Source organism: Drosophila melanogaster, chromosome 2L, assembly GCF_000001215.4.
Source record: "Drosophila melanogaster chromosome 2L".
Taxonomy (NCBI): domain Eukaryota; kingdom Metazoa; phylum Arthropoda; class Insecta; order Diptera; family Drosophilidae; genus Drosophila; species Drosophila melanogaster.
In genome coordinates this window covers 21,710,736-21,732,860 of record NT_033779.5, presented here as the reverse complement: position 1 = coordinate 21,732,860, position 22,125 = coordinate 21,710,736, and the positions used below count along the sequence as shown (strand labels likewise).

Genomic DNA, 22,125 nt, shown 5'->3' with positions numbered 1-22,125 from the left:
GCAGGCGCCAAAAAAACGAGACCCTGGCGACCCTATTCAAATTAATTGCCACAAAAAAGTATAATTAAAAGAGAACCTCAAAGTAAGGTTTAGTGCGCGGGATAAAAGGGCGGGGTTATGAGACATGAATACACAGAGAGAAGTTCATGAAAAAATAAAAATCGAAAATGTATATAACAATGCTCGATCTACTATGTCTGACCTCACCCTACTTCGGAAAAATGTAAAATTACCGAACTGCCATTCTGCACTGAGAGAAATGAGGTTATATTTCTAATTTATATATTATAAGGTTTTACAATAAGATATAAAAATGTGTAGAAGGCTTAGTTTACATAACTTTTGTATTTGTTTTAATTTTATTTAAATTGAATTTCTTTAAGTATTTAATATATTTTTTTCTTAAAGTCGTTTGATTCGAAATTCGAGTGAGATATATATGTGAAAGTATTCGTGGAAAATGCCACGTTTTCATTTTATCTTATCTTTCATTTTAGCTTATCTGCGCCAATTTGAATGAGTTTTATTTACATAAAAAAAATTGAAATTGAAATTAACCCACGAAATACACTGAGAGAAATTACGAAGAGATATCTGCTTATAAGCGAACAAAATTTTATTTTTATTATATATTTACTTATATATATTTATTATATATATATATTTATTTATTATATATTAATTAGGCTTTGTGCCAATAAGTTAGGAAGCAGCTTAAAGTTGCCATTTCGCATTTGCAGCATATTTGGAATTTCTGAATTGTAATTGCTCAGACTGATTTGTTTATGGAACGTAAAATGGTTGAGGAGAATAAGGAAGAAATGATGGGACAGGTGGCACGAGCATACGGTGCAGCCTCCAAGAAGCCCCTGGAAGTTTTATAGACTTCCTTGATTTCTCTATATGTTGTATGCATTTGTTGGAATACCAGATGTAAAATGCGTACTGTGTAAAAAAAATTGGCGTACAAACCAATTAATTCTATGTATTTTTATGTGTAAACGATTTAATTAGTCCAAGAGAAACTCCAAGAGAACCCAATGCGTGCAAAAAACAACAAAGCCCTTTATTGAATTTATTTATATTTAGTAGTAATGGGAAAATAAAGTTTCTCCTCATATATTTACATATGTACTCATATATCTTTAATATATCTTCATATCATATATGATGATATCTTCATATCATATATCTTTAAGGTAAATAGCCTAGAAACACACCAATTAATTAACTTGGGTATCGTTCCACGAATTTTGCATACTTGATGTGTATTAAGGTGTATTTGAACTCATTTAATGATATTATTTGTGATGTAACAACTTCAAGGTAATTTCAATTATTCCCCTAAATGAAACTAAAAACCTAACGACAAACCGCCACCAAAAAAAGAATATTGAGAAGAGAACTACACTGAAAAACTGAATTATGGGAAAATTTCAATAAATAATTTCTTCCTTCTCTAAAATATATTTAGCAAGCAGTGCTCTTCGCTCTTCTATTTAATTTTAACATTCTTGAATAACTGTAATAAAATTTTTCCGAAATTACGACAAAAACAAAAACCCGTTGCCGTATTTACTTAACATAATTTAGTTTGTATTTATTTATGTACTTTTTTAATTCATATGTACTTATTATTAGTTATAAATATTGTTATTAATTACTAGAATGCAAAAAAAAAGAATTTCTAAAAACTTTAAAACTGAACTAGGCTTATGTTTCTCCGGAAATAACGCACCAAGGGCCACTAGAGCCATGCTCTTAAGGATAGTGGTCATAGGTAGGGTAGGGCAATCCGAGAACACGATTACACCGGTATTTCGCTAGCAAAAAATTCTCATGCTTTTCCTCCTCTTCTAGAACTGTCTTTTTCCGAATATATTAATTTGCTTCCTCTGATTTTGTTTACTAGCTCCTATATTCTTTTGTCGCAAGCGCGCTCAATTCTTGGTCTTATACATTAATGTCTGTAGCGAAAAGGTATTTGTACAAGCCAGACCACACCCAACGCCATGAGCTAGAGCCGTATTCTAAAGCGTGCACCCGCCAGAACAGGTTTCCTTGCCTTCCATCAATTTATTTCCTTATACGTTACAAACGCCATGATGTCTTTTAGGTGCCGACGATGTCTTTTAAGTTGTTGTCGCTAAGCGCAACGATTTGGGGTTGTAATTTTTTATTTATTATATTTTTTGTTGGTTTTTATTTATTAAAGTTTTTAGAGTTTACGAGAGTTTTCAGGGTATAATCTCTTAGAATTTTAAAACGAATATTTAAAATTTTTTAAATTGTAAAAATTGAATTTTGTAATAGTTTTATTTTATTTTAACTTGTTTTAACTTCTTGTAGTCTTTATTTCTTTATTTATCGTTTTAATGTATTTGGTCTTATTGGATTGTTTAATTTTATTCTTTTTTTTCCCACATTTTGTTGGACAACCGAATTGGATTTATAATCCAAGTTGAAGTTAAAGAAGAGTCACAAATCGTGTTGCGTAATTAATTGCGAGAATTAAAATTTAATTTATTTTCCACTCGTGGTTCTTTTTATTTGGATACTTTTTGTTATATTTTCTTATTGAATCAAATAAATGTCTCGTCAGTTAACTAAGGACATGACTGAGAAGAAATATTTGACGAAGGTTTTATTAAACTTCTTTATTCGGATATCAGCTTAAGACTAGAAATCAAATGTAAGCGAGATTGGCGAGTAATCTCAATGTTTAAAAAATATTGTATTTCGGGAGAGCTCTTGGATTGCTCTTGGATCCTTAAGTTTAGAAGATTTAAAGAGAGCAGGCAAAGCTACTTAGGTCGGGCTTTAGGATTTGTTTACAAGAACGGCTAAGTGCTGTTTATTAGAATGTTTATTGGAACGTATACTGCGCATACGCATACTTCATTATTCGAAATAATGAATTGGCCGGTGTGGGTGGCGCAAAAATACGTCACTATACTACGTTGAAAAGTATGTAAGAGGCAAAGGGAAGCGTTTCCGACTTTATAAAGTATATATATTCTTGATCAGGATCAATAGCCGAGTCGATCTAGCCATGTCCGTCTGGCCGTATGAACGTCGAGATGTCAGGAATTTAAAATCTAGAAGGTTGATATTAAGCATGCAGACTCTGGAGACATAGACGCATTGCAAGTTTGTTGACCCATGCCACGCACACTCTAACGCCCTAAAACCGCCCAAAAGTGCCACGCCTACATTTTTGAAAAATTGTTGGATGTTTTTTCATAATTTTATTAGCCGTTTAAATTTCCATAGATTTTTGCCATGCCCACCATAACGCTTTCATCATTTTCTTGGATATCGATATATGTTGGGGAATTAAATGAGACAAATTTAAAAATTGTTCAAAAAAAATTTTTTTTGGTATACCGATAGAAATTGCCAAGACAAACAATTAAACGAAGAAAAATCAAAACTTTTTTAAAAGTGTGGGCGTTACAGTGGGTTACAGTATCAAAACATTTTTTTTTTGGCAAATCGAAACCGCACAAAACTGCCACGCCCGCACATTTCAAAAATATGTTAATATTTTCACATTTTCATTTGTCTTGTAAATTTCTATCGATTAGCAAAAAAAATTTTTGTCACGCTCACTCTAACGCCCTAAAATCGCACAAAACTGCCACGCCCAAAATTTTGGCATTCTGAATAGCTGAGTAACGGGTATCTGATATTCGGGAAATTTTACTATAGCACTCTCTCTTGTTTTCATTATAACGCCACAAAAAATAATAATTAGGGAATTGTTTATCTGGCAAGTCAACCAACAAGAAAAATACGTTTAATTTTTTGGTATTTAATAAATATTTATTCCAAACATGTTCCAATTTTTGTACAATGCATCTCAAATTTGTTATATCCTTGCTGAGCTATGCAATTTTTTGAGCTGCGATAGTGTTTAGTTTTGCTTCGGTCTGTAGGCGTTTGATATTGGTTACTGTTGCATTTACTCGTGGGCTCATTAATAATAACTTTCCCTTAACAGCTTATATATTTAGTTACGCTTTAACAATTGCGATATATTCGGCGATAGTTAGCTATAGTATCTTGCAGTATTATTTAGAGTTTATCTAGTGTTTCTATTTAAGTTGTATATATAAAAACAATATTTCCATATAAAACTAATTACAATTAGGCGTTTATAAGTATTCCAAATAGTTCGACGTTCATTTAATTACCTGACTTGCCTTTAAATGAAGTGTTGATTTAGAAAGAAATCCGATTTATTTACAAAATTCTAAGTGGTAATCGAAGCTAATTTCAGTGCTATGAACCGACAATGGATGTCATTTGTCCTTCTCTATATTTACACATTTATATACGGTTTCAATGGCACCAGGTAATAGTGCGGACTTCTCTTTTTCTTTTTAGTGATTTCATCTGTGCTTCAGTGCTTCATAGTTATGAAGTAATGCATAATGTGTAATCGATGACCCTTTCGAGAACAGGTCACAGCAGATCTTATTTAAGCTTAAGCTTCTTTAAGCTTACTTCAGATACAAGTGCTTTTAATTGGCCTTTGACACTATATTAAGCTAAATTCATGTAAGTGCGGATGTGGCATACATATGGATAAGTTATATACGCTTAAACGTTTATTACGGTACCTAGGGTAATTGCTTGTTGAGTTCTTAAAATATCCTTGCTATTTTGGTAAGCCGCAGCGGAGTTAGAGAATAAGATGTTGATTAGGTTGCTGCTCGCAGGACCCGCAGCACTTCAGCTTGTAGCGATGAAGTCGACACAAGCCCATGGCCCTGGCATTACGGCAATAACGTGAGGAATCCCGACATAGCTGGGCTGGCGAGGACGACACTGCGGATGAGAAAAGGATCCGTCAGCGTATTTTCAAAACATTGTAAAACGTATGAACAGAAAAGCGGCGTATCAGGTCACATCATAGTGGAAAAAGTAGCCATTGTACATTCAGTACATTCGTTTTTCATTCACATGGATTTACCTGCGTTGCTATTATTATTGTATTTTATTGTTTATTATATTGTTTCTTTAGATGCACAACAATTTGTTAGTTTAGCACGTCGGGCAAGTATAGCAAGTATAACAGACTGAGGGACAGACAGACAGACATGGCCAAAATGACTCGGTTAATGATCCTGATCAAAAATATATGTATGTTTTTACTTTATAGGGTCGGAAAAGCTTTCTTCTACCTGTTACATACATTCCAACGAATTTAGTATACTCTTTTACTTTAAAACTTTAATTCTACTAGTAACTCTACCATTTCGACCGTTATTTCGATACTCACGCTGCGCCTGGCATGCCGGACTTTTGCAGACCTTCATAACCGCCGGGCGTGGCTGGTGCTTGCACACATTGCCGGCTGGGCGGCGACTTCCGTACCAGACGCACTGCAGGATGCGGTACTTGATGCCCTTACGGCCGCACGGCGCATTGCACTGGTAGGAGTAAAGGAGGCATTAATATTTAACACGGCTAATAGGTGATCCAGGACCCACCTCGGACCAAGGCTCCACGCGCCACACTCCCTCGCATCGCTCATTGTAGCATTCCTGTCGCATCGCAGGTCGCTCGTACTCGTCGCAGATGCTTCCTTCCGTACCGTTGGGGTAGCGGCACGTCACTTCGCGGCGCTGCATGGCCGTATTCCTTCCGTGGCAGTGGGATCGCTGGCAGGGAGTCCAGTCGCCCTTGCTCCACTGCGGGCATGCCTCGTTGCCGCAGCTCTGGAAAAATTCGGGCAGCTCCAGGCCGTGCGCGAAGCATTCTGAATTATCCACGACATTGTTTTCGGTGTCGCTAGTACTGCCGGAGCTCGTGGCTTTTGCAGCTCTCTGGCAGCTCACCGTGCGCCGCTTTGGGAGTAGAGGAAGAATGACTTTTATATCTTTATTGTTTCCTCCCGACAATGAAATAAAAAGCATTTTGGCACGGGATGGGGTCTTGTGACTTTTGCTGTATATAATTTTGCTTAATTTAGGAGGCCTTTGGCGGTGGATTTCAGAGTACTGTGCAATGTGATAATTATTGCTTAAGCGATCTTGGGACGCGTTCCTGTTTTATGATATCTTTACTGCAGTGGTATATACAATAGTTTTGCTTGAAATTAGTCGGCTAAATATCCAATAATATTTTATGTTCGACATATTTATATACAGAAGCAGAAGCAGTAATAATAATAATTTAAATTTTTATTTGATATACATCAGACTATATAGCTGTTTCCCTTTTTTAATGCCGCTTACTAAAGACGTGTTTTTCTTTTTTGACGACTGTTATTTTTATACCCGTTACTCGTAGAGTAAAAGAGTATACTAGTTTCGTTGAAGCCGACCGTATAAAGTATATATACTCCTGATGAGGATCAATAGCCAAGTCGATCTGGCACTGTCCATCCGTCTGTCCGTATTAACGTCAAGATTTAAGGAAACCCGATTCTAGAGACATAGACGCAGCGAAAGTTTGTTGACCCATGAAGCCACGCCCATTCTAACGCCCACAAACCGACCAAAACTGCCACGCCCGCACATTTGAAAATGTGTTGCTATTTTTTCATAATTTTATTAGTCTTGTAATTTCTTTCCACGTACAAAACGACCAAAACGGTCACGCCCACACCTTTAAACAATTTTAACGATTTTAAACCATTTTTAAATTTTTGGTCATTTTATTCCCCAATATCTATTGATATCCCAGAAAAATGACGAAATTTCGCGTTCGCATTCACACAAGCTGAGTAACGGGTATCTGAAAGTCGGAGAACGCGACTACAGCATTCTCTCGTGTTATTTTTCGATTATTCTTATAAGAGCTATATTATTTATTGGTCTGATTCAGCCATCGGCGACCTACATATCTACCTGCAAAAGCGAGAAACGTTAGGGAAAAGTTTCATGCATAGCCATGTTACTGGCTGACTAGTTGCAAGGGTATTAACAAAGACACTAGAATAACAAGATGTGTAACGCCACACGATTTTTTTGCACACGATTTTTTCGGGGTGGCTCTAGAGGTAGCTCCCCTGGCTCTCTCGAATTTTTGTTCAAGAGCGAGAGAGCGGAGAGCTCTACAGCGAAAAGCCGACAACTCTATGTGTTCACACGTATGCTCATGCATTGTAAATTTGACAAAATATGCAATTCACCTTAGAAGTTCTTAGACTTGAAATCACATATATCACACGTATTGTTTCAGTCTATTCTTTTTACTCACACAATCAAGCAAATTCGATTTATAGATTCCTTACGCTCTCAGCGTACGCCAGCGGACAGAGCGCAATTTTGGCCGTCACCAAAAAAAGTGGCTGCATAGTGCAAAAACAATGTATGGCCGTTACGCATCTTCTTATTCTTGTATTGGTATTCTAGTGCTGGGTATTTAACAGTCCTGACAGCCACTGCACCCATTTCACTTACCTGCAACCCACTGCCGGCTGCTCCACACTCCTGCGAACACTGGGACCATTCGCCCAACATCCATCTGTAGACGAAACCGTCGTTCGGAAGGCTTGGCACCGCCGTAGTCGAAGCTGCAGCTCCCGTTTCCCATCGAGCGTGTGGCATGTGTGGCGGAACATGCGGAACATCCGCTTCCGGACCGGACTTCGACGGCTCATGGTACTCTGGGTCCGATGGCGAATGCAATACTTCTGGGGGAAGCTGTTCTGCCGGAACACGCTCCGACTCGTCCTGGTCAAAGTCTTTGCCGCTTAAATCAATGCCGAACTTAAGCGCCTCGCCTTGAAGCAAGTGCTGACCACGAGAGTCTTTAAAGCGCTGCAGCGGCCATAGCAACTGTGGGCGAAATATCATTGGTTTTGACATTGGAAAACGTATTGTAGTTCACGGGCCCAAGCCAATCGTATTTTATTTGTTCCATATGCCAGGCTAAACTTCAGTGCTCGACAGCCACCGCGTTTCCGTTTCCGGTTTACTGAATCTACTGCAGCGCTATGCATGAGGCGCTATGAGGAGGTACGTAAATGCTTAAATGTTTTTGGATGTAGGGGTCGGGGAGAATGGGTATGGTTTCATTCATGCTCACTTAAATTAACATCATCAATTGGTTCACGTTCACTGATTTGCAAAGTCCGATTATCCACTGAGCTTGCGAACAAAGTCAGCATATCCTATATCCCCTCTCTGATTACCCCTTTCTGTGAGTACTTTGCCGTCATGCCAACTCCTCTAAAATTTTTACTGTATAATGTTCAGGATTTCTTGATAAGAGTTCTCTTACTTTTGTTAATTATCGAACTGAAAAACCATTGAACTATTGAACGGCACAGTAAATTCCATTTTTAAGTGCCTGAAACCCTTATCATAAATTGTCTTTTGCAGTTCCCAGTGAAACATTTGTCAAACAACATGTCATATCTCTGGCCGTTGGCACTTTCAGTTGCCAGGAGTCGGTGTCGCAGCAGAGTTGGGTGGGAATTAAAGGGTTTTGCTGGGACAGGGCCGCACAAAGATGATTTGCCAAGCGTCATTTGCAAGCGAAAAAAGCACCTATTGTACATTGCTTCTGTCGTTGCTGCATTGTTGTCTGCATATACAGCGCTATAACTTGCTGCACCACTTCATCTTTTGCTGCCCCAAAGAAGTAGGCCCTCACCGACGCCCCAGTTAATGTTTATTGTTGTCACAGCAGTCGTAATTGTTGGTGTTATTCCTGCTGCTGGTGTTTGGATCTTGCCAATATTACATACTACATTCTGTGGGATTACCATATCAATTTTCGGAAATACACTGAAGCTTTGAATTTGGGTATTAATATATAAATATTAATAATATATAGAATTATACTAAAAATGTTCTTCGTTGCCTATTCGGTCACAGGAATTAACTTACTTTTAATATATGAAAAGCTAGCATCGGACTGCGCACATTGTTACATATAAATTCTTACGCCTGATATGCGAAACCTGTCACTTTTTTACTGAAGTACCCTCTGGCTGACCACGGATGCCATGGGCAACAATACTCTATGATGTCAAAATATGTAGGATTACATACAATTTCACTTCAAATGTGTCGTGCTGAGCGCACTGTCTGCAAATAAACAAAATCAAGAGGATGCTGGAGTTCTTAAAAGGACTCCGGTTTATGCAAATGTAATATCGCGGTCTAGCGCCTTTCCAAGCAGACCCTACGTCCTCTAAATTTCTGGGGCCAATATAGGTAATACAGGTCGTTGAGCATTCCTAGCAGGACCAATAGTCCCGGTTTAATAATGAATAGAAGGAAAATTAAATATTTTGCCCAGGCAATAAATTGTATTCCAAAGCTTATCAGAGAAATGAACAAGTGCCATGTTTCAGGTTTCCATTAATCCATTCGTCACAGGATGAGCTCTTAATTAAATGCATAGAATTTGCATTCATAGTTGTAACAGGTGGGTCACGGATGCCATGGATAACAATACAATAACAGGAAGTCAAATCTATTGACAGAACCGAAAATATCTTATTTAGCCGATTTTTTTATATTATTTTGTTATGATTTTTTATTTATGTATCCTACTAATTTTATTGCGCTTTATTCAATAAAAGACCTCAACAAACCACAATCAAGCTTACTTAATAGGCAAGCTATATAAGTGCACCAACTAGGCGCGCTTCGTCACTATGGGCGCGCTTCGTTCACAATTATTTTTATTGCTAGACCATGTAAAAGTGCAAATAGCCAAGACTTACACGCTTCATATTTAAGAGGTCAGAGCAAGATTTGACATGCCTAGCCCACTGAAGATATAAGCTCATAAATATTACAATTAACCAGTTCGCAAAACGCCGCATATTCTTGCCCGCAAATTGATTTATTGTCACCCATTAGCTGGCATATGTGGCACAATGGGTGCGTATCTGTTGGATTTCAAGCACTGAACATTTTTTGTGGTATACGGTTGGTGGTTCGCCGCGAAAACTCTCATAAAATATGCTGGCAAATTGGTTTTAATGGCGCCATCAGTTTGTAAATACTAGACTCAGCATATTCCGTTTATCACACCCAGAACAATGACACACTAATTAAAGTGGTAATGTGACTCTTTTAGGTGATCCCTTGCTATGTTAAATATATAATTTTTGTCTAGACTTAATGAACAGACTTGATTTCTAGGCGCCTTAGTATTAGTATAATATTCATAAGCTTTAAAGTTCGACACGCTGCAAGCGACAGTTCTCAATGAAAAAGTAATTGCCTAACATTACATTGAATAGCTTATAAATGAAGCTAAATTTTCTATTGAATTTTATATTTCTCTCTGCGATATCTTTTGGTAATAATTAGTATTGTTGTAATTCGTAGTATTCGTATGAGCATTATATAAGTATTATAAGTAGGTACGTATGATAAGTTAGTATGATGTACTCCGACCCATAAAGATAGCAGATTTTTGTTGCCTGTTTTCTAAAGTATGAATTTTTTTTTTATTTTTCCGGTTTCTTATTTATTATGCCAATTTCTATCGGTTTACCAATGCTGTCATGCATTTGTTCATTTGCACTAGCAGTACCTGAGTCGGGGACTTCGAGTACAACTTTGTCTCTTGATTTTCATTAAAGTTATCGCCATTTTGACTTTTTAAGCGATCATCTTTCGTTATGTGGTAATATTTTGTCGTGATTTTTAATTGCACAATTACCAAGGCGCTACTAAACATATTGTGAGAATATATGAGAAATAATATTGTAATTGGCATTCAGACCCGGAAAGCGTAAAGCGGAAAATGTTGCACAGTGATGGGGCTTTACCAACAAAAGAGAGTTTGGGGCACAGCCAGCTCAGAAACATTTACGGGCAGTTGCCGATTACACTAATGTACGTTGCCGGCATATAAAACTATAGCAAGCTAACGATCAGCTTGGGTATAAATATAAGTTTTTTTTTTAAATTATTTTTGTAAATTATGTGTTTAAAAAGTATCAATATATTCATGTTGACTTATGCATTTATATCGTGCAAGGATGAAAAACCAAAACAAACTTTCCGATAAAAATGTTATTTATTCTTAAGACTGAAGCTGGGTATGATGTTTTTCATGACGTGGCTAAATATTTGATAAATAATATATATTCTGATCATTGTAAGTACCGAACTTCACTTAATTAGAACAGAATTACAATTTTTAAGGGTTGTTTTTTGTTTGTTTAAAAAATAACAAATACATAGAACATAAAATGCATTTCCCATAAAACATATGTTTTTACACATATCGATAAAGATAAACAAATTCTACAATCATTAATTACTGAAATGAAGTAGTGGCATTAATTATATATAATAACGACAGGGGAATTATAAAAAAAGGGTATAAAAAATGCAAAAAACAAAAGATAAGCATTCCTTAAATGACAAGCGCGCAAAAAGTTCTCTCTTTTCAGATTATTAGAAAGAAGAGAAAATTATTATAAAAAAATTCGTAATTAAAATTATTTGGTACCAATTAAATTCCTCAACGCTAAGAAAATATAAAGTTTCAGATAAACTGTTTACGCGCTGGGAGTGGAGTAAAAAGCTCGTTTTCGAGTGGAATCAGGCATTGTGGTGGTAATTGTATAAAGTTTACCTACGTTTTTTTGTTATGTTTACGGTATATTCGAAAATGGTTCCCGTAGTGTTATTTTTAGATGTTGTATGTGTTGTACAATATTTTCACAGGGCCCCGAATAACGGAACAGTAAAGAAATATATTTATGTTACGATTTTCAAAATAGAAAGACAAAGTTGGTAAGTTATTGTTAAGAGTGGGAAACATAAAAACATCACTAAAAAGCACAGAACGAATCGTAAAAATAATTTGAAAGCACGCCAAGCCTTTGATAAAACATATCGTGTTTATAATATATATATCACTTAAGGCTTAATAATTTTATTTGGTCGAATTGGCGGTTAACTCTCTTGTACCCGGTAAAATTTGAATTTGTTTTATTTCGTTAGAAAGCATTCACTGTTTTTTCATTGCTGAACGTTAGATTTTATTAAAGTTATTTTTTATCGCATTTCACATACAAATAAATACATTTTGATTAAACAGTCGCACCATCTGTCGATCAATAAATAAAAATGTACAACGTAGTGCATTGAATGGTGTATTTAAAATTTGACGTGCTATAATTTTTTTGCGGTGGGTTTACAGAGATGTATTTAATGTGATTTACAGATACCAAAATGTGTGTGCACTGCAGAATTCATTCAATCAAAGCAAACAAACCAAATGTACCGAAAACATCGAATGAACGAAATGACCCTAAACAAAAACAGTTGCCATCAAAATGCGAGATTGGTCAAATAAAAACGAAATATGGCGCACAGAGTATTGCCGGATACTGAAGTAATCGAATCAAGCAAGGCTGGGGGTGCAAAGGGATGCGTCTCACCTGGAGATTGCTAAGCAGAGCCTGGAAATATGGCATAGCCAGCAGCGTCCTGGTGCGACTACCGCCGCTACTGGCACTCGCCGGCTGTGGTATTCTGTCCTCGGATTGCACTAATTGCGAAAGCTGCAGATGCCACCCTCACAGGTAGATATATATGTATTGGACGGGGATTGGGTTGGGTTAAGAAAGAAATATGGCGAGAATAGTTATTAAGTGCGGCGTTATTTATTAGCAATATGTTTCGACTTAAAGTTATGGATATGAGCGTAATATATTATGGGAGATTGTGCTGGGCGAGATGAAGTCAGGTTTGTTAATGGGAACGGGGGAATACTGTGGAGCTGTTAAAACGGTTCAACCTGAAAGCGAATGCATTAAGTTCGGAAACAAATGTATTATAGATATATTTACATAAACGTCTGCATAAATATCTTTAACATTTATACAACAATATACGAGTATGAAGTAGTAAAGCAGACAAACAGAGATTTGACCAGGTTGACACAGCAAGAAAGTTTTGCCAATTAATACCTCAGCTTTTGTTGTAGTCTAGTTTACGCTCACGCAAACGTTATCTCTATATGGTCATATATATAGTCATACAGATACAGAGACAGCCACATAAAAATCTGACAGTTGGCAAAGATATTTCTTTCGTTTATATGAGGAAAACTATGAAATCACGAAGATGTTGACACGGGACAAAAGAAACCGACTTGAGTGCATACACGACGAAATTGTGTAAACATTAAAGGGGGCAACGTTCCAACATATTTAAAACGTAAGCCCGGCAATGACGTTGATCGAGTGGGATAATCATAACGTTTCCAATACTCACATCGTCTTCCATAATGCTGCTATCCGCATGCTGAACTCCATCGGACTTGGGTCTCCGGCTCCGTTCCCTCCCGTTCTGCAATCGCTCCGACTGCTGCTGCCTGCGACGCGAACCATGCTGTTGTGCCGAACTGGAAAAATGTGGAGGAAAGCGGCATAAGATGTACGCTATTAGACGAGGCTTACAGCTCAGTCTTTGACGTAAAAGATGTCAAATGGGAATTTCCGTGCACAACCCACAAGGCCAAGTGGGTATATACGAGATCGCAATATTTAAAACAGTTCTGAACTATAGTTTTCGAGCATAGAAGGTATATTAAAAGCAATACAGCTTGAAAGGTATAACAAGAAATAATAAAAAATAACGTAAGTCAACATATTAAATATATTAATATTAATTTAAAATGGTAATTATTTCTTTATATTGTAGAAAGCAAACAAGACCGGAACGAAAAGTAAATGATTGCGTCGAAAATAAAATGAATTTCCTTTACTACTTACCAATTTACATTCATTAGGTATGTAATATGTAATATAACCAATATGTTTAAACCCTTCAAGCCGTATGGCTTTAATATGTCTTGTTGTTGTTTACAAACAACATTTTTAGGTTATTTATTTTTTTATTTTCGGTTATAAAAGGTTATTACAATTTTATTGCATAAAGTCCAGTCAACAACACTTGGATGACGCATTCATTAAGTAACGTGAACCTAGACGATAAGCCAACTTTTCTTGTGACCCTGACCTAAGAGGTACAAACCATTTGGCAAACCATTTAAGTAACCATATTTTCTCGAAAATCTGTTTGTATGTAAATACTTTTTTACAGATTTTGTATAACTACTGCAAAACTTTTTTTTTTGAAATGTATGTAATAGTTACGTTTGCTTCCGTTACCGCCGACCCTGTGTATATTTTATAGTCAAACCCTTTTGACTAAGTAAAAAACAACATCCAAAAGTTTTAATATCAAAAAAGTGTTGATGCAATAAAAAATGTTTTTTTACTTGTCTACATATAAATACAATATAAAGAATTTAATCGATTGGTACGCTTTCTGAAAATATTTACTTGGTAAATGCAAAGACACTAGAATTCTAGAATTATTCTAGTGTCTTTAAGCCATGTCGTTAGACTTGATATCGGGAAATCCACAAAAAAAAAACTTTTTTCCCTAGCTATATCCTTTACTCGTAAAGTTCTGTACTGAATTCGTTGAAAAGTATATAACGTTTTTTTTTTTTTTTTTGATCAGGAATACTGCCACGCCCACACATTTGACATTTTATAGTTTTTCATATTTTTATTAGTCTTGTACATTTCTATCGATTGGGCAAAAACGTCCACAAACAGACCAAAACTGCCACGCTCACACTTTTGAAAAGTGTTTTGATTTTTCTCAGTTATATTGTTTGAATTTCAATCGGTATACTAAAAACAATTTGGCCACGCCCCTCCTTACACCTACAAAACGCCCAAAACGGGCACGCCCACACTTTTGAACTTTCGTATTTTATTGCCCAATATCTATCGATATCCCAGAGAAACTATGAAATTTCGCGTTCACATTTCCACTAGCTGAACCCTTTATGTGTTCTTTTTATTAAATTAAATTGTGTCGAATGACATCTATTCATTTCTTGCACTATCTACCAACCACATCGTGTTCTCTTCGAGTTTCCTGACCATTAGATACCCATTACTTATCTAGTGGAAGTACGAAGAAATTGGCAAAACCAACCAGCCAATCTGGAATCTGCCTGCCTAGTCACAACGTTCTAGCTTTTATAGTGCCTGTGATACACAGGCTGAGGGACATGACCAGATATATTTTATATGCTTGGAAAGGCTTCCTTCTATCTGTAAGTTACTGTTTAACAAAACGAGTATATCCTTTTACTCTACAAGTAGGGCATAATTATAAAAAAAAAAGCTTTGCCGACTGATCCATGACAGATTGCTTGCTTACCCGTTAACGTGGCTATTAGGTCCCACCGCAGTGGAAGTCCCAGTTCCATCAGCGGACTTCATATCCGCAGAGGTGAGAGCCTCTGTGCCACTTTTCTCACGCACCAATCGTTCTGAAAAAGCGATATAAACGCGTTACTTAGCCAAAAGAGTATATCAAAACCAGATAGGATAACTAACCAGTTTCCTGTTGTTCCAGCTCCTCAATCTGCTGTCCTGGCTTGGCCTTCACTTCGATGCTTATTTCTGCGGAGCTGAGACCGGCGTGGCAGGAGTACACCCCTGCATCGCGAAACGTAATATCAAGTATACGCAGGGCTCCCTTCTTCGACACTTTGTACTTTCGCGAACGCTGCAGCGGCTTGTGATCCTTGCTCCACTTGATCTTGGTGCGGTTGTACCGCTTCACGGGACACTTGATCTTTACCTGGGTGCCGAAGAAAACAAGTCCAGCGCCGCCCACTTTAAGGGTGATCTTGGTCTTCTTGGGGTCGTGCTGGATGTGTGTTGAGTTGTTGATCTGGATGACTGGCTTGGGATCTTCCGGCGGGCAGGGCTTCACATTGCAGGGCTTTTTGTCCGCCGGCTTAGCACTCGGACACATCGATTCGGGTCGTTCGATCTTGTGCTCTTGCGCCATTATCTGCTTGCACTCCACCTTGCGATCCTTAAACCCATAGCCACACGTATGGGAGCACTTGCTCCACTCACCGACTTCCCAACGTACGGGGCAATCGAGAACGTTGCAGTACTGCCGATCTGCTGGTGGTGGCTGTGGGCACATACTGTTCGGCACCACCATTGTGTTGTCCCCTCCGCGCGTAACCTCGTGGATGCACTGCACCTCGCGGGTCTTGATGCCAATGCCACAGCTCTTGGAGCAGGGTGTGTAGTCTGAGTAGTTCCATCTGGGTGGGCAGGGACGGTCGTTGCAGGTACGAACCCTGGCCTCCGGCTTGGTTTCCGGGGAACAGAGAAAGGGCGACACCACCCTACCATTATCTTCTCTAACGCAGTTGATTATCAGTTCCTCGACACCGCCGAGACAGGAGGCACTGCAGGAGGTGTATCCCTGTTCCCGCCAGACATACGTCTTACCCGGTTCCGACACACCCACTTTAATGGAATCACGGGGGAACTGGTCGTCAAAGCCGTGGGAGGGTAGCATGCACGGATCCTCCACACACCGCTCTACTTCGTCATGTGGCTTTTTTCCCTCGCACAACGAATCATTAACGGTGGCCACCGTTCGAGAGTATTCAAGGAAAATCTTGCAGTTGTAGGTGCGCCGGCGGATTCCTTCCCCACAGGTAACGCTACATGGGGACCACTCATTGTCCTTGATGTAGCTGTGTATAATAAAAAAAGAAAATCAAAAATAAATATTTAGGTAATTTCACATTATACCATCAAAAAAGGATGCCGCTGGGAAGAATGAGATACCCGTTAATCATCAAATAAATAAAATATATACAGTATTAATGAATCGGCCTTCCAATAGTACATTTTTATACAACAGAGCGCGCTATAGTAGACTATAAAAACGTTAGAAGTTAGAGTGGGCGTGACAAAAAGTTTTTTGGCAAACCGTTAGAAATTTACGAGACTAACAAGAAAAACATCAAATCATATTTTAAAAGTGTGGGCGCGACAGTTTTTTGTGGTCGTTAGAGTGAGCGTTTCAAAGTTTTTTTGCTAAACCGATAGAAATTTACACGACTAACAAAACTGTGAAAAGGACAGACGGACATGGCTAGATCGACGCGGCTATTGATCCAGATCAAGAATATATATACTTTATATGGTCGGAAACGCTTCCCTTTGCATGTTACATACTTTTCAACGAATCTATTGTACCCTTTTACTCCACGAGTAACGGGTATAAACATATATATAGTATATAGTGACGTATTTTTGCGCCACCCACACCGGCCAATTCATTATTTCGAATAATGAAGTATGCGTATGCGCAGTATACGTTCCAATAAACATTCTAATAAACAGCACTTAGCCGTTCTTGTAAACAAATCCTAAAGCCTGACCTAAGCAGCTTTGCCTGCTCTCTTTGAATCTTCTAAACTTAAGGATCCAAGTTTACAATACAATATTCTTTAAGCATTGAGGCTTATTATTCGAAATAAAAACTACAAGAAGTTAAAACAAGTTAAAATAAAATAAAACTACTACAAAATTCAATTTAAAAAATTTTAAATATTCGTTTATCTAAGAGATTATACCCTGAAAACTCTCGTAAACTCTAAAAACTTTAATAAATAAAAACCAACAAATAATATAGTAAATAAAAAATTACAACGCCAAATCGTTGCGCTTAGCGACAACAACCTCGCTGAAGCCCGTCGGCACCTAAAAGACATGATGCCGTTTGTAACGTGTAAGGAAATAAATTGATGGAAGGGAAGGGAACCTGTACTTGCGGGTGCACGCTTTAGAATCCGGCTCTGGCTCAAGCCGTTGGGTGTGGGTATAATATACTTGCCCTGCGTATATGCGTCTGGAATCTTCATATCTAATATCTAATCTAGAGATATAATATCTCTAGCTTTATTAGTTTCCGTTATCCGTGAAGCGTTGATACGGACTGACATCGTCAGATTGACTCGGCGGTTGAACTTGATCAGAAATATATACATATTTATAGTCGGAAAAGCTTCCGTTCGGTTCCACCGCCCTAATGGTTACAAAATACGGCTAACAAATCCGCTGGACAGAATGGCGATGCGGTGCCATCTGGATGTAGACATCTTAGCATGATGCCCTAAGTGGGCCAGGCTGCGCAGACAAAAAATAATACCATGGACCATGGACAAAAAATAATAAAATGTTGAAACTTCTTGTTCACACTCCTGCTAGTTAGATATAGGGTATCTGATAGTCGAGGAATGCGAATATAGTGTTCTCTCTGAGAGAGTGTGTACAAAAAAACGCATCAATTTATTTTATTTTCATATTTTCCTTATCACTCGGCGTTACTGAATTTTCAGCGCCTGTTACATTTATGACATTTTTGTTATTATAGGCCGTGCTACTCAAAATCTAAATTGATTTATTTTATTACATTTACTTAGAGATCTTTGTTTCTTATTTTTTCTCAGTGCTGATTTCGTAATCGTCGCGGCGCGTAGGCTAGGATATTCTTTCTCTAGTTTTTCTTTGTTTGGCTGACTGGCGCGCTGCCATCTCTAAGCTTTTTACGGCCTTTTTTTTGCAAAACCGGCATCAGAGGCCAAGGTTTTGGTGGCGGCACAATGTCGCGCCTTTTTGGCGGCGCCAGATTGGCACAGTTTAAGCTAAGCGAAAATTTTGGAAAACTATAAGTACACCGCATTTTTGTTACTCTTTGGAAAAGGTCACGTCGGTGTTTAAGATATTATGAAATTATTATATTGTATCATTTTATCGGAGAAAAGTAATACATACTACTTTCCGTACAACATTCTGCATTTATATTAATAATACTACTAATTTCCGAAGAAATTAGAAAAAAAATCGATTAAACTCGCTGCTTAGAAAATTTTTATTTTGTTTTTTCATTTTTAAAAATATTCAAATCGCCAGAAATACTAGTAATAATAATAATAATCAAGGCAAGATTCAAGATTTGAAATCGCCAACGCAATTTTCATGGACCTAGTACCCCACTTTGGTACGTAATCAAGTGGTATAACAGGGATCTATAGTATGAGCTGTCATTTAATACATCGCCTGAGAAATGTGCACGCGGCAATAATCGGATAAAAGCACTTGACTTTGACCATTTAATACAAATGATTTCCTTTGTTTTGCTAAATAATTATATGTATACTGTGTATACTACAATATGTACTTTCCTGTTGAGGTGAGTCTCCAATATGTCTGGAAAGGCTTAACTCTGGAATTTGTATCGTTTTCGAATAAATACAATGTGCACGTTAGTTGTCATTAGGGACACTCGCCGAACTTATGTACAATCTACACCAGTTCTGGTTCAGAACTCTTTTAACTTAATTTAAGGTGTCAATAATGCTCAAAGCCAAATTTACAGTTGGAATATGTCAAGTGGTGCCTTTAAGATAATGCTCCAATCTAAAACCCCAAGTAGGCAAAGTATCTCATGTCCCAAAGGACACAAGTAATCACACCAAGGCGTGCCACCAGTTAAGCATGTACAATATTGATACTACAATCAATGAATGATACTAAAGGTCACAAATTTTTAGTTGTATATTAGAAAAATCTAACTTCGGCAAGTTTAAACAAAATATTTCCAATTTCTATCGCTATGCCAACAAAATTTGGAAAAATCTTACTAGCACTCCTGGCACTCAAGAAAATCGACCTTAAAATAATAAATCACCCCATACTCACGTGGGATCAAGTGATGGTCCCTCTGACTCGTCCTCTCCCCGATTGAAATTATTGTTTGAATTTCCGTTCATTAGATGCATGGTGCGCGGCTCATCTGGGGCTTCCTGATTCAGTCGACTCTGTGTGCGATGAGCGTAAAGCAAAGGTTGATCAGCATATGACAATCCTTCGCCATCATCTGTATCCTGTCCCGATTCCAGGTCGTCCACATCATCGCCCTCATCATTTTCGTCCTCGTTGTCTTCATCTGCATCCGAGCTGTCCAACTGTCGCTCCGATCGCTAGGTTGGAAGTTTTAGCAGCCGATTGAAAAAGAGTCGCTAAGCTTTCTGACGGACTTACTTCGTTAAGTGACCGGCTGCTGCCTACGATGATGGTGCCACCAACTTTGTTCAACGATCCGCCGCAATGAATTCCGGTGGAGCACTGCTGCATGCTGCCCGGCTTTGTAAGTGGATCACACTTCGCGCTCAGGCTGCCGTCTGTCGATTTGCACTCGACGCCTCGCATTTGTATACCCTGTCCGCAGGAAACCGAACACTGTGATTTAAAAGAGGGAGGTGTGGCTTCCGTGAGCATTTTAAATTATTTCAATACGCCTCTTTTCGCCATCACAATGGATGAGCCGCAACATGACAAAATTTGCTTCTCCTTAGCAAATGTTTTCAGTGACGTGGCTCACAAACGAAAAGCCAAATCCAACTAAAGTCCCCTATACTCCCTACATTCCCCTTCTTCACACACAGTCATTTAACCACATCGCAGTGCCACGTGCCCGTTACAAGCATACAAATGCCAATTCCCATATTGTCTGCGTTGCGTCGTGCCACGGGGCGTATGCGTAACGATGCATCCGCAGCTTCATTGTTATAAATTCAATATAATTCTTCTTTCGTTGCCCGTTTTACTGGATATAAACGTTAACTTGTTATACCTTTTACTCTTAATTGCACTAAGGTTGTCCCAAATTTAAAGAAATCTAACAGTAGCAGGCGTTAAATACCATTCAGAAAAAGTCTTTAAACAAATCAATTGAGTAACGTAAAAACTTAACACCCCAAGCGGTCCTCATAAGTTCCCCTACGTAAAAGAGGTTTTGGCTTGTTGAGCCTAATAAAGTAGAAGTACAAAAAAACAAAAAAACACATTGAAAATGCATGGTAACAGGAGAAGGAAGCACGTGAGGTGAGAATGGGAACTAAGGAACAAACTTAAGCAGACACCCGGTGGCAACGAAACTGCCGCTGTTTCATACTCAGGCCATTCTGTCTAGAGGCGAGCAGGTTATAACGAGTCACAAAGCAAAGTAATATCCAGTGCGGAAGAAGGTAAGAAAAGCTTACTCGAATTTCAAATACTATGGGAATATTACATATATATAGTAATTTTTAATTTTGAAAAAATGTCTGCCCAGGAAGTCTGAACAATTTAGAATTGGTAAAATTAATTAAAGATTAAATTCAAGATTTACTCCTTTCATCTGCATCTCAACCTTCTAGCTTTTATAGTTCCTGAGATCTCGACGTTCATACGGACAGACGGACATTGCTAGTCGACGCGGCTATTGATCCTGATAGAATATATATACTTTATATAGTCGGAAACGCTTCATTCTGCGTATTACATACTTTTCAACGAATCTAACATACCCTTTTACTCTACGAGTAACGGGTATAATTTGCTAGATCAGCTTGCAAACAGCATCTTCCAATCATAGACACATATCCGGTGCATAAAATGAGAGACCTCTGTACGCTTATTCTGACATAGTCAAGGTGCAAGGTATAGTACTGCGGTCCTGCGCCTAGGTTTGGCTCCTACAGTTTCTTGTGCAGCGCTCAAGGCGTGTGGTTGTTAGACAACTTGGTGGGAAATAGGCTGAGATCCAAAGTACTTACACCGGTCCAGTCTTCGACCTCCCAGTGCGGACACTCCTCGATAATGCAGGTCTCTTGTGTTGGTGGCTTGGGTGTGCGGCACATGATATCGGCCACCTGTTGGAAAAGACAGAGTATAAATAACACGACAATAACGTGTTGACGCTCCCCACCATTGCCGTACGCAAAATCATCGGTGACTTTGTCAACACCACATGACCTTTATGGAAGCTATTCCTAACACTCACCCTCGTCTTGATGCCGTTCGACTCCTCGGCACAGACAACCATCCGCTCACGGTAGCCGTGACCACAAAGGCGGCTGCAAGTGCTCCAATCGTCTGCTATCCACCTAAGAATTTAAAGATGTTAAGTACAATTGGCGAACTAGCTGCACAGAAAATAAATGAATAGTGGCCATAAGCAGTCAATGGCACACGATAGGGTGGGGAAAATAAATGGTTAGGACAGACGGACAGGGGCAGTTCGACTCGGCCATTGATCCTAATCAAAAATAAATATTCTTTATTTTGGTCGGAAACGTTTCCCCCTGCCTGTTAAATACTTTTCAACGAATCTACTCAACGCGTAACGGGTATAAAAAGTATCGCATCACTTATCCAAATTCAAACCTAATATTTAAATCAGACAATCCTGTCCAAAGAACTCGATATTGTTTTAAAAATTTCGAATATGG

The 22,125-nt window shown here is 38.3% G+C and overlaps 1 protein-coding gene across 7 annotated transcripts in view, besides 15 other annotated features; it reads right to left on the bottom strand.

Moving 5' to 3' along the window:
* Positions 1-2,096: part of a mobile genetic element that runs on past the window's edge.
* Positions 1-2,853: part of a mobile genetic element that runs on past the window's edge.
* A 92-nt stretch (positions 2,854-2,945) lies between these two features.
* Positions 2,946-3,722: a mobile genetic element.
* Positions 3,723-3,809: 87 nt separating this feature from the next.
* The window catches only part of nolo (no long nerve cord), a 44,946-nt gene continuing 26,630 nt past the window's right edge, over positions 3,810-22,125 (bottom strand). For 2 of the 7 annotated variants that reach the window (NM_001259199.2, NM_001042909.3), the window contains exons 9-20: positions 21,678-21,780; positions 21,451-21,546; positions 19,895-20,092; positions 19,553-19,833; positions 15,368-16,536; positions 15,189-15,300; positions 13,218-13,347; positions 12,380-12,502; positions 7,416-7,793; positions 5,499-5,855; positions 5,288-5,438; positions 3,810-4,833 (exon numbers count right to left, since the gene is read on the bottom strand). In NM_001259199.2, the coding sequence (NP_001246128.1) occupies positions 4,688-4,833; positions 5,288-5,438; positions 5,499-5,855; positions 7,416-7,793; positions 12,380-12,502; positions 13,218-13,347; positions 15,189-15,300; positions 15,368-16,536; positions 19,553-19,833; positions 19,895-20,092; positions 21,451-21,546; positions 21,678-21,780 (3,244 nt within the window). In that variant the 3' untranslated portion in view covers positions 3,810-4,687. Of the gene's footprint in view, positions 4,834-5,287; positions 5,439-5,498; positions 5,856-7,415; positions 7,794-12,379; positions 12,503-12,590; positions 12,739-13,217; positions 13,348-15,188; positions 15,301-15,367; positions 16,537-19,552; positions 19,834-19,894; positions 20,093-21,450; positions 21,547-21,677; positions 21,781-22,125 lie in introns of those variants that run through there. The other 5 variants (NM_001169569.3, NM_165396.3, NM_001299198.1 and 2 more) reach the window with 5 other exon arrangements.
* Positions 5,092-5,218: a mobile genetic element.
* Positions 6,332-6,782: a mobile genetic element.
* Positions 6,937-7,351: a mobile genetic element.
* Positions 14,479-14,801: a mobile genetic element.
* Positions 14,892-14,942: a mobile genetic element.
* Positions 16,748-17,072: a mobile genetic element.
* Positions 17,145-17,305: a mobile genetic element.
* Positions 17,486-17,571: a mobile genetic element.
* Positions 17,572-17,650: a mobile genetic element.
* Positions 18,043-18,109: a mobile genetic element.
* Positions 21,033-21,229: a mobile genetic element.
* Positions 21,894-22,028: a mobile genetic element.